Source organism: Mus pahari, chromosome 11 (assembly GCF_900095145.1).
Source record: "Mus pahari chromosome 11, PAHARI_EIJ_v1.1, whole genome shotgun sequence".
Classification (NCBI taxonomy): Eukaryota; Metazoa; Chordata; class Mammalia; order Rodentia; family Muridae; genus Mus; species Mus pahari.
In genome coordinates this window covers 29,194,474-29,208,140 of record NC_034600.1, presented here as the reverse complement: position 1 = coordinate 29,208,140, position 13,667 = coordinate 29,194,474, and the positions used below count along the sequence as shown (strand labels likewise).

The following is a 13,667-nucleotide window of genomic DNA, read 5'->3' as shown; positions in this document are numbered from 1 at the left end:
GCACATGCTAGGGCCTGAGCTAAGATCCTATAATAAGTATCATTTATATATTGTTATAATATACATTTATATACATATATGCATACATATATATATATAGAGAGAGGGGGGCAGCCAGTGGGATGAACTTGTCAGGAATAAGCCAAGTCAGACACTAGTGGAGGGGCCACAAGAGTCAGTAGCACGGGGGATGTTCTCTTCCTAAGAGCATGAACATACACTCATGTGAACTCCTGACCTTGGAGAATGTTTCTTCATTTTCCTCATGATTCTCCAATATATTATATTATATACTATATATTATATATTATGTGTTATGTGTTATATGTTATATATTATATATTATGTGTTATATGTTATATATTATATATTACCTATAAAGTACCTTTATATTTATAGTAGTATTTCACATACAAGATAACCTTTTTAGGCACAGTGATGTTTGGGGTATAGGAATCCAAGGTACTGAAATGTCACACGAGTTTACCTAGCAAGTGAAATAAATTATTCTTTGCTATTCCTTGATCTTCTTTGGCTATTGGAACAGCACAGGCCAGCCCTAGCTCCCATACTAGACACATCAGGAAGGTGTCACTTGGAAACGGTTGTTGTTGGAAGGAGGCTCTGTGACATTTGAGCTCACTCACGTGCAGTGCATATGACAGATGTCAGTGTTGTGGCTCTGCGCCCTTCCCTGCGGTTTCTCAGAGCCGGAACAAGGAAGTGTACTGATGCCCAGACTTACTTGTTTTTCAGGGACAGAAGACGGTCTATGCAAAGTTTGGCAAAAATGTTTATCTACCCGAAGATGCGGAGTTTTACTTTATTTATGATGGGTCACATCAGAGGCATGTGGTGTTTGCTGAGCGTGTCCAGGACAATGTCCTCCAATCTAGCATCCCAGGTGAGGAGGCCTCTTAGGGTTGGGGTGGGAAACATCCTCCCTCCAGGGATATTTTCCAAGTAGTGAATCACAAGGAAGAAGAAGAAGAAGCATTCTCCAAGGTCAGGAGTTCACAGGGGTGTATGTGCATGCTCTTAGGAAGGACAGGTCCCCTGTGCCACTGAGTCTTGAGGCCCCTCTACTAGTGTCTGCCTTGGCTTAGTCCTGGTAAGCTCACCCCATTGGCTGCCTCCAGCTCTCAAGGTCTAGCATCCTTAGATGTAGACAATAAAGGATGTGCCCTGGGTCACCTCTTTTGTCCCAGCCTGATGCCTGTGTTGGCCCAGGACAAGCTGACACGATAGACCATGTCTTCATGTCTTCATTCTCTTTCCTCGTTCCTCTGTGGTCAGCCTGGCAGTTCCAGGAACTCTTGGATAAGAAAAAGACAAAAGCAAGTGCCTGGCAGTGGTGATTCACACCTTTCATCCCTGCACTCAGTAGACAGAGGGAGGTGGATCTCTGAATTCAAAGCCAGCCTGGTCCTGCAGTTCCAGGACATCCAGGGATACCTAGAGAACCCCTGTCTCAAAAACGGAAACCTAACCAACCAAAGAAAGAAAGGAACCAAAACCCCTCGCTGCTGTATCTTGTTAATGGCTGCCATTCCTCTGTGGGTCCCTTCCCCTTCCCCTTTTACTCTGGTAAATAAACTGGCATCCTTTCCACTCCTGGACTCTTTACATTCTCTCTTTTAATGGGAAGCTTCTAGAGAAAGAATAGAAATAATGAAAGCACCCCTTCCAACAAGCACACTGTTTTCTTTCTTGTTTACGTGGAAGGGCCAGCCTCATTGAGCTCCTACATGCAAAAGCAAGCCTTTCTCCTTGTTTTGTGGCCTGCTTGAAGTGAGGGCCCTTGTCTTCATTTTGACAGGTTTCGAGGGGTGAGTGATGGTTACTTAAGGTGACCTTTGAAGGTGGGAAAATGATTAGCCTCTCAATGACGGAAATGTTCTGCAATGTATAATGGATAGGTACAGTCTAATGGGATGGCATATTTTGAGCCCCTGCTTTTGAGAGTCTGTGAGGATGGCAAATGCTTTTGGTTTTCAGAATTCTGGCAGCATAGCCTTTGCGGGAAAGCTTGGAGAGTCAGGCAGGACAGGACACAGAAGTGCTATGAGCACTTGCCAGTGGGTGTAAGGATATCATGCCCAGGGGCCCGAGTGACTTCTCAGTCCAGCCATAGCATCATGGTCCCAGGGCTTTGGGTGCTATTGACATTCTTGGAAATTCTACCGAAGACACAAATAGATGGCTGGGCAGAAGTTCATCAACCTTAACAAAATGGAAAAATCTAGACAAAGCGTTTAAGGAGGGCAGGGAGCAGGGTGATCTACCACACAGGAGCCATTGCTGGAGGGGCCCTGGGGAACTCCTGTTTTCTGTTGGATGTGTTAATTTATATAGACTCTAGTTAGTAATCTTCACACCCCATCCAAAGCAGCCCCATGGAATCTGGGTATACTCCTATCAGTCTCTGATGCAGGTTAAAAAAAACAGCCTGTCACCTCAGTAAATGGCCAAGAATGTGTGTCCCAGTTGAAGGCAGAACAGAAAGAGGGGTGACCCCTCAGACGGTAGACTGGAATTCAGAGATTGGGCAGACGTTGAAAGATGAACTGTTAACAAATGACTGGGTGCGGGGAAAGGTCTCAGATGTTCTTAGAACTCCTAAAAGGATCATTTAAAACTCCAGAGTCACCAAAATAAGATGACATCAGCTCATGGCTGTCCCCACCCCCAGGCATGGTGGCATTTAGAGATGACACCATACTTCCTGCTTGTTCCCTGGAGAGTGCTGCCCACCCACGGCTCCTGTGTGACTCCTGCAGATATGGACTGAGCGGTTAATTATCTTGTCATTTAGGCCATTGGCTTCAGGAGACGGTGATGGTATCTGTGTGCCTCTGCTCGGAAGGGTACTCCCCGGTGACCATGGGCTCTGGCTCAGTGACCTACGTGGACAACATGGCCTGCAGGCTGGCTCGTCTGCTGGTCACTCAGGCTGACCGACTCACGACCTGTAGTCACCAGACGCTGCTGACCCCGTTTGCCCTGACAGCAGAAGCGCTGCCTGCCTTGGATGAGGAGCTGGTGCTGGCTCTGACCCAGCTGGAGCTGCCTTTGGGTTGGACAGTCCTGGGAAATTCCTCACTTGAAGGTAGGTCAGTGTCAGAAAACTCAAATGTGTGTCAGCTTTTTTCAAGTTTAGAATTTGCCTTACAGTTTACTGTTCTCTGAGTAGACTTTTCTTCCCAACTTTTAGCTAAGCTCTTAGCCCCAGTGTGGCTGGGTTCTCCGAAGTACTCTGCCATATATCTCTCAGCTGGCTGGTGCTTTTGTTCCCAGGAAGTCTGAGGAGGAGGCGTTAAAGAGCTTTGCTCTGGGGTGGGAGACTGTTTCTTTATGTCTGACTCTTGAACTTGTGGCTTCCAATAGTAGCTCGAATCCCCCTTGGTTAGTTTCTTGCCATGAAAAGGAAACAGTGTTTCCATTATCCCAATAGGAAACAAGGACAAAAAAAGAGCTCTGTGGAGCACTTGGAAGAGATGCAGCCTGAAAGAAAGGTAGCAGATGAGCTGGTGAGCTGATGTCTGAACAACGTAGGAGTTAGGGCTGGGGAGATGAAACGACTCAGTGGAAAGTGCTTGCTGAGCAAGCTCGAACACCTAACTTTGCTCTCCAGCACCGACATAAAGCAGTGGTCATTTGTAATCCCAGCATTGGAAAGATGGAGGCAGGAAGATCTCCACGAGTCCCTGGCCAGCCAGTGTAGCCAAACTAGTGAGTTCTAGTTCCAACAAGAGACATTGCTTTAAAAAAGTAATCAAGGTGGGAAACAACATTCTGGCTTCCACATGCACACACACCTCAATGGATACCTGTACAAGCACACTCACACCCGACCCACACATGCATACCCTCCCACTGTACACACACACACACACACACATACCATGGTGCACACATCTACACACACACCAAACAAATGTATACTTGCACTTACACAACCAATGCACACACATTCTCATTGAACACACACATGCACACACTACTGTGCACACACCTACACACAAAGTATACACAGTACACAAATGTATACCTGCATACACACACACACACACACACACACACACACACACACACACACAAAACTCCCATACACTCATATGTACCTGTACATAGGAACACAAGCATACAAAGTCAACATTAGCCAGGGCATTTATAGTTACAATTTTTGATTGACAGATAGATTAAGGTCATTGTCAGTCTGAAGCCCTGGTCTCTACATAGTGAATTCCAGGTCAGCTAGGGCAAGGTCACCCCATCACAGACACCCCGTCTCAAAAGTACTTTTCAAATTGACACATATTTGTATGGGTTTATGGGGTATGCTGTGATCATTATATACTTGTAAATAAGGCATGTTGATCAGACTATAGTAATTATTTCCATGTCCTCAGATGTGTAATTTTTTTGTATCTATGACATTTGTACTAGTTTTTAGAGTTACTAGGCATGGATGATTCTTGTTCTATCCATGTTAGAAGTCGTGTTGAGCTATGGAAGTCATATACAAGCCCATGTGGGCACGAAGCCAAACTGTTAAATTGATGCTCCTTTTAAAACTGTTGCTTATATTCATTCCTTTAGTCTGTGTGAGGGGGAGGGGTGCAGCTTTGTGCCACAGGGTGCATGTGGAGGTCAGAGGACAAGTTTCACGGGTCAGTTCTCTCCTTCCAGCATGTGGATCACACAGATTGAACTCAGGTCATCAAGTTTTGACAGCAAACACTTTTACCCACTGGACCATCTCCCCAGCCCATGAGTAGCCATGTCTTAAGGTGATTACCAGTGATGGAATGCTATTGAAAAGCCAGAGATGTTTGCTTCCATACAGCAAGTATCGCCAATGTGCAGTTTCCTTCTTATGACCTTCACAACGTTGGCTGATATACTACTTTGACAAGTTTGATTCCTGATACATTCTGGGGTGTGACTTACAGGTTGGCTTAAATTTGATCATTGGTAAGATTGAATGTACCACTTTAAGTAAAGGGTATCCTTTTATAAACAGGATACTGAGGCCACCATCTACAAGCAGAGAGGATATTCATTTCTCCATTCAATCAGAATTATTCTAAACCTTCTCAGGGTACTTAGAAACATTTCTGCGTTTTTAAGATCTTGGATAAGAGAAAGTCATGAGTATCTTCCAGCATTGAGCCTGGTTAAGCTATGGAGTGATTTGGATTGCAGACTTGCTGCTGTTAGTTTTCCAGGTCAAAATTCAGAATTTAAGATTTTCTAATGAGTGTGCATTTATAATAATATGTGTATATGATTTCCCAGTGGATTGACAGTAGTGTGTGTGTGTATGATTTCCCATGATGTGTGTGCATTTGTGATAGAAATATGCAATCAAATAAGTTCAGAGATCTACAGTTGCCAAATGCCCTGTTACCATCTTTCTAGACTATCTACAGAGCCATGTGACATACTGTACCCTATGGAAAAATAGTTCCCAGTGTTGTAGTTGTTGAGCAAAAGTGCTTTCAAATCTGGCTAAGCCCTGACCTTGGGAATTTGGGGATTTCCTGGCTATGGGACTAACTATGTAAATTACTTTATATTTAATTTGGTTTTTCTAAATAAATCATATTTTATTTATTCACTTATTATTAGTTTTATTTTTTATTTATTTTTTTTTTAAATTTTCTTTTTTTTTTTAAAGATTTATTTATTTATTTATTATATGTAAGTACACTGTAGCTGTCTTCAGACACTCCAGAAGAGGGAGTCAGATCTTGTTACGGATGGTTGTGAGCCACCATGTGGTTGCTGGGATTCGAACTCTGGACCTTCGGAAGAGCAGTCGGGTGCTCTTACCCACTGAGCCATCTCTCCAGCCCCTTATTATTAGTTTTAAACGGGAATAATCAGCAATGGGTTTCCTCGTGACGTTTTGTGGTATTTTGTTCTCATTTATTCCCGTACCCCACTAGCCTCCCTGCATCTCTGTCCTTGCTGTTGGCTTCCTTGCTCGCAATGACCACGGTTTCTACGTCACATGTGGTCATTGCCCTTTCTTCTTGTCTTCCTTCCCCACCCTCTCTTGATCTTTTTTTCTCCTCATGCTGTCCCCTTCCGGTCTCTTGAGCCTTTCCAGTATAATGATGACGTGAGGAACTGGCTGAGGGTCGGGTCTGTGGGAATTTGTATTGTGTTCCTGGTGGGGACATCAATCATCAGCACAACCCAGTTTCCTTCCCAGTAATTGCGTTTTAAATTTACTTGTTTTAACTGGATAGAAGCATAAATTTTTTTTTCACTGTTACTTAGTGCTGTGTAGTGTTTTGATGTGTGTGTGTACCTTGTATAATGTTTAAATATGGTCAATTATACTTATCTTAAATATTCAGCATTTAAAACTCTAAAAAAAATACTTTCCTGTAGGTTTTGGAAATGTACAGTGACTGTCATCAGTCTAGCTGTAGCTCAGCAGCTGTTGACCAGCTTTCCCCTTGTCACCATCCCTAGCCTCTGGGGACCAGCATTTGAGAGTTCACGTGTCGGTTAGATCACGTGGCACTGGTTTGTCTGTGTCTGGCTTATTTTCTATAATGCAGCGATTTCCAGTTCCATCTCTGTTGCCCCAGGCGACTGGGCTTTGTTTTTATGGGTGAATAGTATTCCATGTTGTATATGACTATGCTCGCCTTGCCTTGCCTTGCCTTGCCTTGCCTTGCCCCCCCCTTCTTTCTTTCTTTCTTTCTTTCTTTCTTTCTTTCTTTCTTTCTTTCTTTCTTTCTTTCTTTCTTTCCTCTTGTTTGGTTTTTCAAGACAGGGTTTCTCTGTGTAGCCCTGGCTGTCCTGACACTCACTCTGCAGACCAGGCTGGCCTCAAACTCAGAAATCCACCTGCCTCTGCCTCCCAAGTGCTGGGATTAAAGGCGTGCACCACCACTGCCTGGCTATGACTGTGTTTTCTTTACCCACTCATTGCCGGCTTTGTATTTTATAGCCATTGTGACAGAGTCTGCCTTGAGTACAAGAATGTAGCCGGGCGTGGTGGCGCACGCCTTTAATCCCAGCACTCGGGAGGCAGAGGCAGGCGGATTTCTGAGTTCGAGGCCAGCCTGGTCTACAAAGTGAGTTCCAGGACAGCCAGGGCTACACAGAGAAACCCTGTCTCGAAAAAACCAAAAAAAAAAAAAAAAAAAATGTAGCTGCTTCCCTAGATGTCTGATTGGCTTTCCTTTGTGTATCCAGTAGTGGAATTACTGGACCACATGGTTGTTCTGTTTAGGAATTTTAAAGAATATTAGAATCATTCAGCAAGTATCCATTTTAGTAGCTGTCAAAAACTATTTAAAAACTTCCCTGCTCATCTTTTAAAAATTGTTATCTATTTTCTAATGATTTCTTTAGGTATAGATGTTGTCTCACCAGATGAGTATTAGTTAACTTCGATGATAGCTTTGTTGTATAAAGAGTCTGACCTAAGGCCTGCCATGAAACGTTACTGTATTCCTTTGCAATTTGTGATAAATATTCCACTTTTTGCTTTTTTACATTGATGGTTATCAGGGAGAGACAACGTGTGATGCACTGCTTCCCTTAGAAAAGTAGGGTCTCTCATGGTGATTATATCTAGTCCGGGATACCACTGAGGACCAGCCGGGGTCTGTGTCGATGTCTGTGGCTCATGTTGCCACCAAGGGCCAAGCGACTATCCACGGTCTGTGCTACAACCTGAAGCCATGTTGATGTGAGTGGCCTACACTGCCACCTGAGGCCATGGTCAGTGGTCCAGGCAGCCCCCGGGGGTCTTTTCTGGGTCCATGGTCTCACTGAAGTCGTCTATGTTGTTACCAGAAACATGTGGCGGCCCATGATTTGTACTCTCAGTGATTTTGACGAGCAAGGAGGATGCTTTTGCTGTGATATCGCTGACCGCAGATGCATAGTTGAGAGGGAGGGACATGGAAGGCTCCTGTGACAAAGCCTACTTTCCCCTCACCCCAAAGTAACAGCCTAGACAGGAAGCCACGGAAGAGGACTCTTAAAAAGTGTGATGTGGATGATGGAGAATAGCTCTCCACAGCTGATGGCTTCTGGCAGAAGTTATGGGGAGAGGGGAGGGACTCAGTTCTATTCAAGGGGCAGGCCACTGAGAGTCTGACCATGTTCCAGTGACTATATAAATGACACGAATTGACTTTTATTTTATTTTTATTTGGGGGGGTACAAGTTGGGGGAGGGACATGGAAAGACTGGGAAGTGAATGTGATCGGGGTGTATGATGTGAAACTCCTAGAGAATCAATAAAAAAACGGTATGTTGGAAAAAGCAAAACAGGGTCTCCCCTTGGCCTGCCTCTTACCCATCATCAGTCATAATGCAACTCCATTATGCACACAAGAGAAGGAAGTATCCCAGGTTTTATTTAATTTCAGGCCTTCCATGAAACTGCACATCTATTTCATAAAATTAAACCCATTTCTTCTTCAAAATCGCTTTCACATTAGAAGCTTTTGGAGGGCCTCTGAAACTCCCAGTTTGCAGTAAGAGGCTGGGTGGAGTAATTGAATCACCCAAGAAGATGTCATGGTTTAGTTGCTGTGTTTTTGGTTTTCTTGCCTGTTTGTGATTTGATAGACATGTTTTTGAGGAGATTGGCATAATGTAGACAATTAGGTTAACCGGGATAAAATGTTCTGATGTGTTACTGATCTGTGTGCAGCTGATGTTTGAGTTGAAGCCTCCCTTCCTGCTCAACCAAATGGCTTTCCTGCATTTGTGTTCCCAGAAGCCTAACAGGGATGGCTGGTAAACCAGGCTTTGCCAGGGGGAGGCCAGCATGTGGCGTATTAATTCTCACGGCACTGGCCTTGTGAACAGAGTTACTTCTTGCCCAGCCTACTGAGTGATACAGCCTGCCCTGTGCACACTTGTAACTAGAGAGCAAGGGGAGACCCTTTCTTTAAAAAAAAAAAAGGCATGTAGAAATTTTTTTTCACATACATTAATGCATACACATTGATGTATAACAAATTAGCAGATGGAAGTTTTGATTTGTGTAAAGTGTCCTAGTTAGAGTTGTCATTACTGTGACGACACACCATGACCAAAAGAAAGTTGGGGAGGAAAGGGCTTATTTGCCTTACACTTCCACATTGTAGTCCATTATTGGAGGAAGTCAGGACAGGAACTCAAACAGGACAGAATCCTGGAGGCAGGAGCTGATGCGGAGGCTATGGATGGGTCCTGCTTACTGAATTGCTTATTATAACTTGCACAGACCACTTTCTTATAGAGTCCAAGACCACCAGCCCAGGAAGGGCACCACCACCAAATGGCTGGGCCCTCCTCCTTCAATCACTAACTAATAGAGAAAAAGCCTTAGAGCCAGATCTTATTATTTTTTATTATGTTCTCTTCTTTAAGATAATTCTACCTTGTGTCAAGCTGACATGAAACTAGCCATTACATAAGGGTAAATTAATATCATGAAGGATTAGTTTGGATACCTCAGCAGGTGTAGGTGGACATGGGTCAATTACTTTAGAGTCTTCTAGGCAGATGGTCTTCTATCCCTAATGGAATGCATGGTGTAATTAGTCAGGGTTCTCTAGAGTAACAGAACTTTTGGGACGTCTCTATATAGTAAGGGAATTTGTTGACGACTTACAGTCTGCAGTCCAACTCCCCAACAATGGTCAGCAGCAGCTGTGAATGGAAGTCCTAGGATCTAGCAGTTGCTGAGTCCCACACCGCAAGAAGGCGAAAGAGCGAGAGCCAGACTCCCTTCTTCCAATGTCCTTATGTAGGTCTCCAACAGAAGGCGTGGCCTGGATTAAAGGCGTGTACCACCTTGCCTGGATCTGAGACTTGCCTTGTCCCAGATGATTTTGAACTCAGAGATCTCCTTGCCTTAGTCTCCTAGGATTCATAGCCACTATGCCTCAAGATCTCTATGCCAAGATCCAGGTCAGAAACTTGTATCTCCCAGCCTCAAGATCTGGATCATAGGTGAGCCTTCCAGTTCTGGATTGCAGTTCATTCCAGATATAGTCAAATTGAAAACCAGGAATAGCCACTACACGTGGGTTCTGTTAATACCCACAAAAACCATTAAGCTTGGTTTTGTCAGCGTTGTTGAGAACTGAATCTATAGGAGAAAATATCAAATCTTTAACAAAACAAAGTTTGACCGATGAGGCTGCTTCATGAAGTTTGAAGAGGTCAACTATCTTCCTGCCTTTATAAGTTAGAACAATCGGGGATTAAACCAATTGATCTTTTCAACTTTTCTTCTGGACAGTCTTGGGCTTAGACATAGCCCATGTAGCTAGGAGGTTATTTGTATTTGATATGTGAAGATTCATCATCAAAGAGGGCTAATTGGAGGTTCTGACAGGACCCAGTGAAGATATGTTAGAGAATGGAATTTTGTACATATTTATTTCATAGCTCAGATCAGGAATATATTCTATACCTGATGACACTATCTTAGATTTAAACTTGAATCTAGAAATTAAAGTTATGATTTACCAGTTGCAGAATGCAAGTTCTTGAGAGCAAGTCTGAGCAGCATTTTGTTTGTATAGGAACCAGTTACAGCATGAAGAACAAGGGCTTAAAGGGAAAACAGTGGACATTGCCATGAGGCACACACATAATGTACAGTATAGGGAAAGCAACATGATGCTATCACAGTGGAGGTAGGCATTTAGCATGGCCATGCTCTCCTAAATAGAGTCATTAGCATCCTCTGGAGAACACTTGGTTCTCTGTGCATTGCAGCCAACGAGAGGAAGGGCATGCAGAGCCCATGGGGCTTGAGAGGAACGTTTGTAAGATCAAGAGGTCTTCATTAACTGCAAAACCATCTTGATCACCAGTGTTCACAAATGGACATCTCGCTGCATGCCACATAGACCCACCCTCTGTCTACTAGGCAGCAACAGAAAGGGGGACATGTGGCTTAGCAGTGTGTGCTGAGAAAACTTGTTCTTTCTTTGCATGGGAAAGAGACCTGCAACCTGCAAGAAGCCAGATTTGTGAGCACTTGAGATAAAGCTGGGCCCTTTTTGTCCTTGAAGCCAGTGTATTGGCTGTGAATGCAAGAGGGATGGAGAGCAAGGCTCGGATGCAGGCACTGTTGGCTAGGTTGACATCACTGTGCTCCAGGCCTGAGTAGACAGGACATGCTGGATCTACGACTTGCTTGCTGGCCTGCAGATCATGGGGCCTGTCTGTTCTGTCATTCTACCCGAAGCTTTGTACTAGCCAACAAGTTTTAGATTGCAAGGGCTGAAATGCCAGCGGGCAGGAAACCCATACATACAAATTTCCTGCCTTTTTTCCCTTGCATTTTGAAATTAGTGCATTGTTGGAAACAGTGGATTCTAGCAGTTTTGTTTGTTTGTTTGTTTGTTTGTTTTAAGAAGTAATTGTGTATGTATTCAGTACTGCTTCCTAGCCTTCTGTTGCTTCTAGTATTTTCTCTGGGGTGGCCATTTCCACCCTTTAGTTTCTGACATGTTAAACTGGTGTTCTATTCCTTTGGTTGCTAAGGTAACCTTCAGGGTGAGAACTAATTTCAGAGGACAGAGTTCTTTGGAATGGTGCCTATGGTAAATGTCTATGTCAAATTGATAGAATTATCTCACAGGGCTTAGGGTGAGTGTAGGTACCCTTTAGGGAGATTTAAATCCCTAATTAAAAATGTTTTCATTGCCTACCAAGCCTGTTTTAAGTTCTCAAGGAATAGGATTTCTGGCAGCCAAGAATCAATGCAGAATTGAATTCCTTAACGAAGAGAACTTTGTCCTCTCCAGATGGAACTGTTTTGCAGTCTAAGTTGCTGTATCTTACTGGGCACATTCTCTTTTTTAGAAACTGTGCCTTCAAGAAGAAACATTACAAAGTCTCCTTTAAAAATTATGTTCCCGACGAGAGACATGTTGCAGTGGTTAAGAGCACTGGCTGTTCTTGCAGAAGACTTGAGCTCAGTCCCCAGCACCCACACAGTGTCCCACAACCATCTGTAAAACTCCAGGGTATCTGATGCCCTCTTCTGACCCCCACAGGCACCAGATACACAAATGGTGCACAAACATACATGCAGTCAGACACTCATACGTGTAAAATAAATATTTTAGAAACTTTGCTTCTCTTTAGCAGCAATGGCCCTTAGACTTGGAAGAGAGACCCATGTCTTTATTCTCAAGTCTGGGAAATAGAACAAAAGGTTGGGTCACTTTCTCTCTCAGTTATGAATTTTAGAAATAATGGAGTATCAATGGGAGCTTTTATTTTTGAACATCTTACCCTGGTGTGCTTCCCACCGGACCACCTCAAACCCTGGGAGACTTTGTAGTTTACCAATATTGGCCAAGCCCATCCTTGTCCCGCTTGCTCTCAGACTCTCCTGAACATATAGGATGCTCATGACAGATTTTGAAAATGACAGCAGGAGGAATCATTTCGTGGTTACCTTTAAGTGGAAAAAAGATGACGAGTTTCAATGTTCTTACATTTCTTAATAGGATTTGAATGGTGGTAACTGCTCTTGAGCTGTTTTATTTAATAAAAAAATGACACATGAATTTTAATACTACTGGTCTTTGATGGCTAAAAGCACCGTGGCCAAAGGTGAATGGGGAGACTGGAAGGTGGGTGAGCAGAGGGTTTGATTCCAGAACCCACGTGGCTGCTTACAACTGCCTGTAACTCCAGTCTAAGGGAATCTGACACCTTCTTCTGGTTTCAGTGGGCATCAGACCCACACGGTGCTGCACAGACAGATATACAAGCCAAACCTTCATACAAATAAAATAAGACAAATCTTTTTTAAAAAGTTAAAAAGAATAAGAACTCTAGGAGTCTCCTCTTATCCCATCCTCCTACACTAATACATACCCGTGCTCCCTGCCCATTCCCACAGCTACAGTTGCTTTGATTTGTCCTGTGTGTGTGTGTGTGTGTGTGTGTGTGTGTGTGTGTGTGTATGAATGCATGCATGCGGGTATGTGCATGTGTGTGTGTGTGTTCCCTTGTGTGTGTGTGAACGTGTATGCGTGTGTGTTCACCTGTGTGTTTTTATGTGTATGCGTGTGTGTTCATGCATGTGCGTGCGTGTGTGTGTGTGTGTGTGTGCACGTGTATGTGTGTGTTCATGCATGTGCCTGTATTCACATGCATGTGCACATGTATGATGTGAAAGCCTGAGACTGGGGCATCAGCCTGGGTCCTTAGGGTCTGTGCAGCTCATTTCCCTTTGCTTATGTCCTTCATCAATTTTTATTTTGTTGTTTCCTAAGGGGTCTACCTTTTCATGTCCTCTTCTGAGACACCTATTTTTGGCTTTTTCTTGTTTTACAGATTATTTTTCTCTGTAATTCTTGCTTTCTGAAATTTATAGTAGGGATAGCATAAATAGTATTTAAATAAATCCACCTCTGATTCTTTAAGAGCACTGCAGGTGAGTCCACTTCAAGCTTTTGTATTGTGGGAGGGATAACAGCTAAGAAGGAGCTTAAGTTTGGAGGAAGAGAAGAAATCTCGGTTCTCCCTGCTTCCTGAGTGACCTTGAGCTTGGGTCATGCGTCAGGCATAGTAACATCCTTATCACAGGTCATAAGCATGGGATAAATATGGCTGTCATGGTTCATTTTAAAATAAAAGCTTTGTTGAAATATATTTTACAT

At 43.5% G+C, this 13,667-nt stretch overlaps 1 protein-coding gene across 2 annotated transcripts in view; it reads left to right on the top strand.

Moving 5' to 3' along the window:
* The window catches only part of Arhgef28 (Rho guanine nucleotide exchange factor 28), a 310,662-nt gene that overhangs the window by 124,094 nt on the left and 172,901 nt on the right, over nt 1-13,667 (top strand). For both annotated transcript variants that reach the window (XM_029543876.1, XM_021208391.2), the window contains exons 3-4: nt 757-904; nt 2,816-3,109. In XM_029543876.1, the coding sequence (XP_029399736.1) occupies nt 757-904; nt 2,816-3,109 (442 nt within the window). The remainder of the gene's footprint in view (nt 1-756; nt 905-2,815; nt 3,110-13,667) is intronic.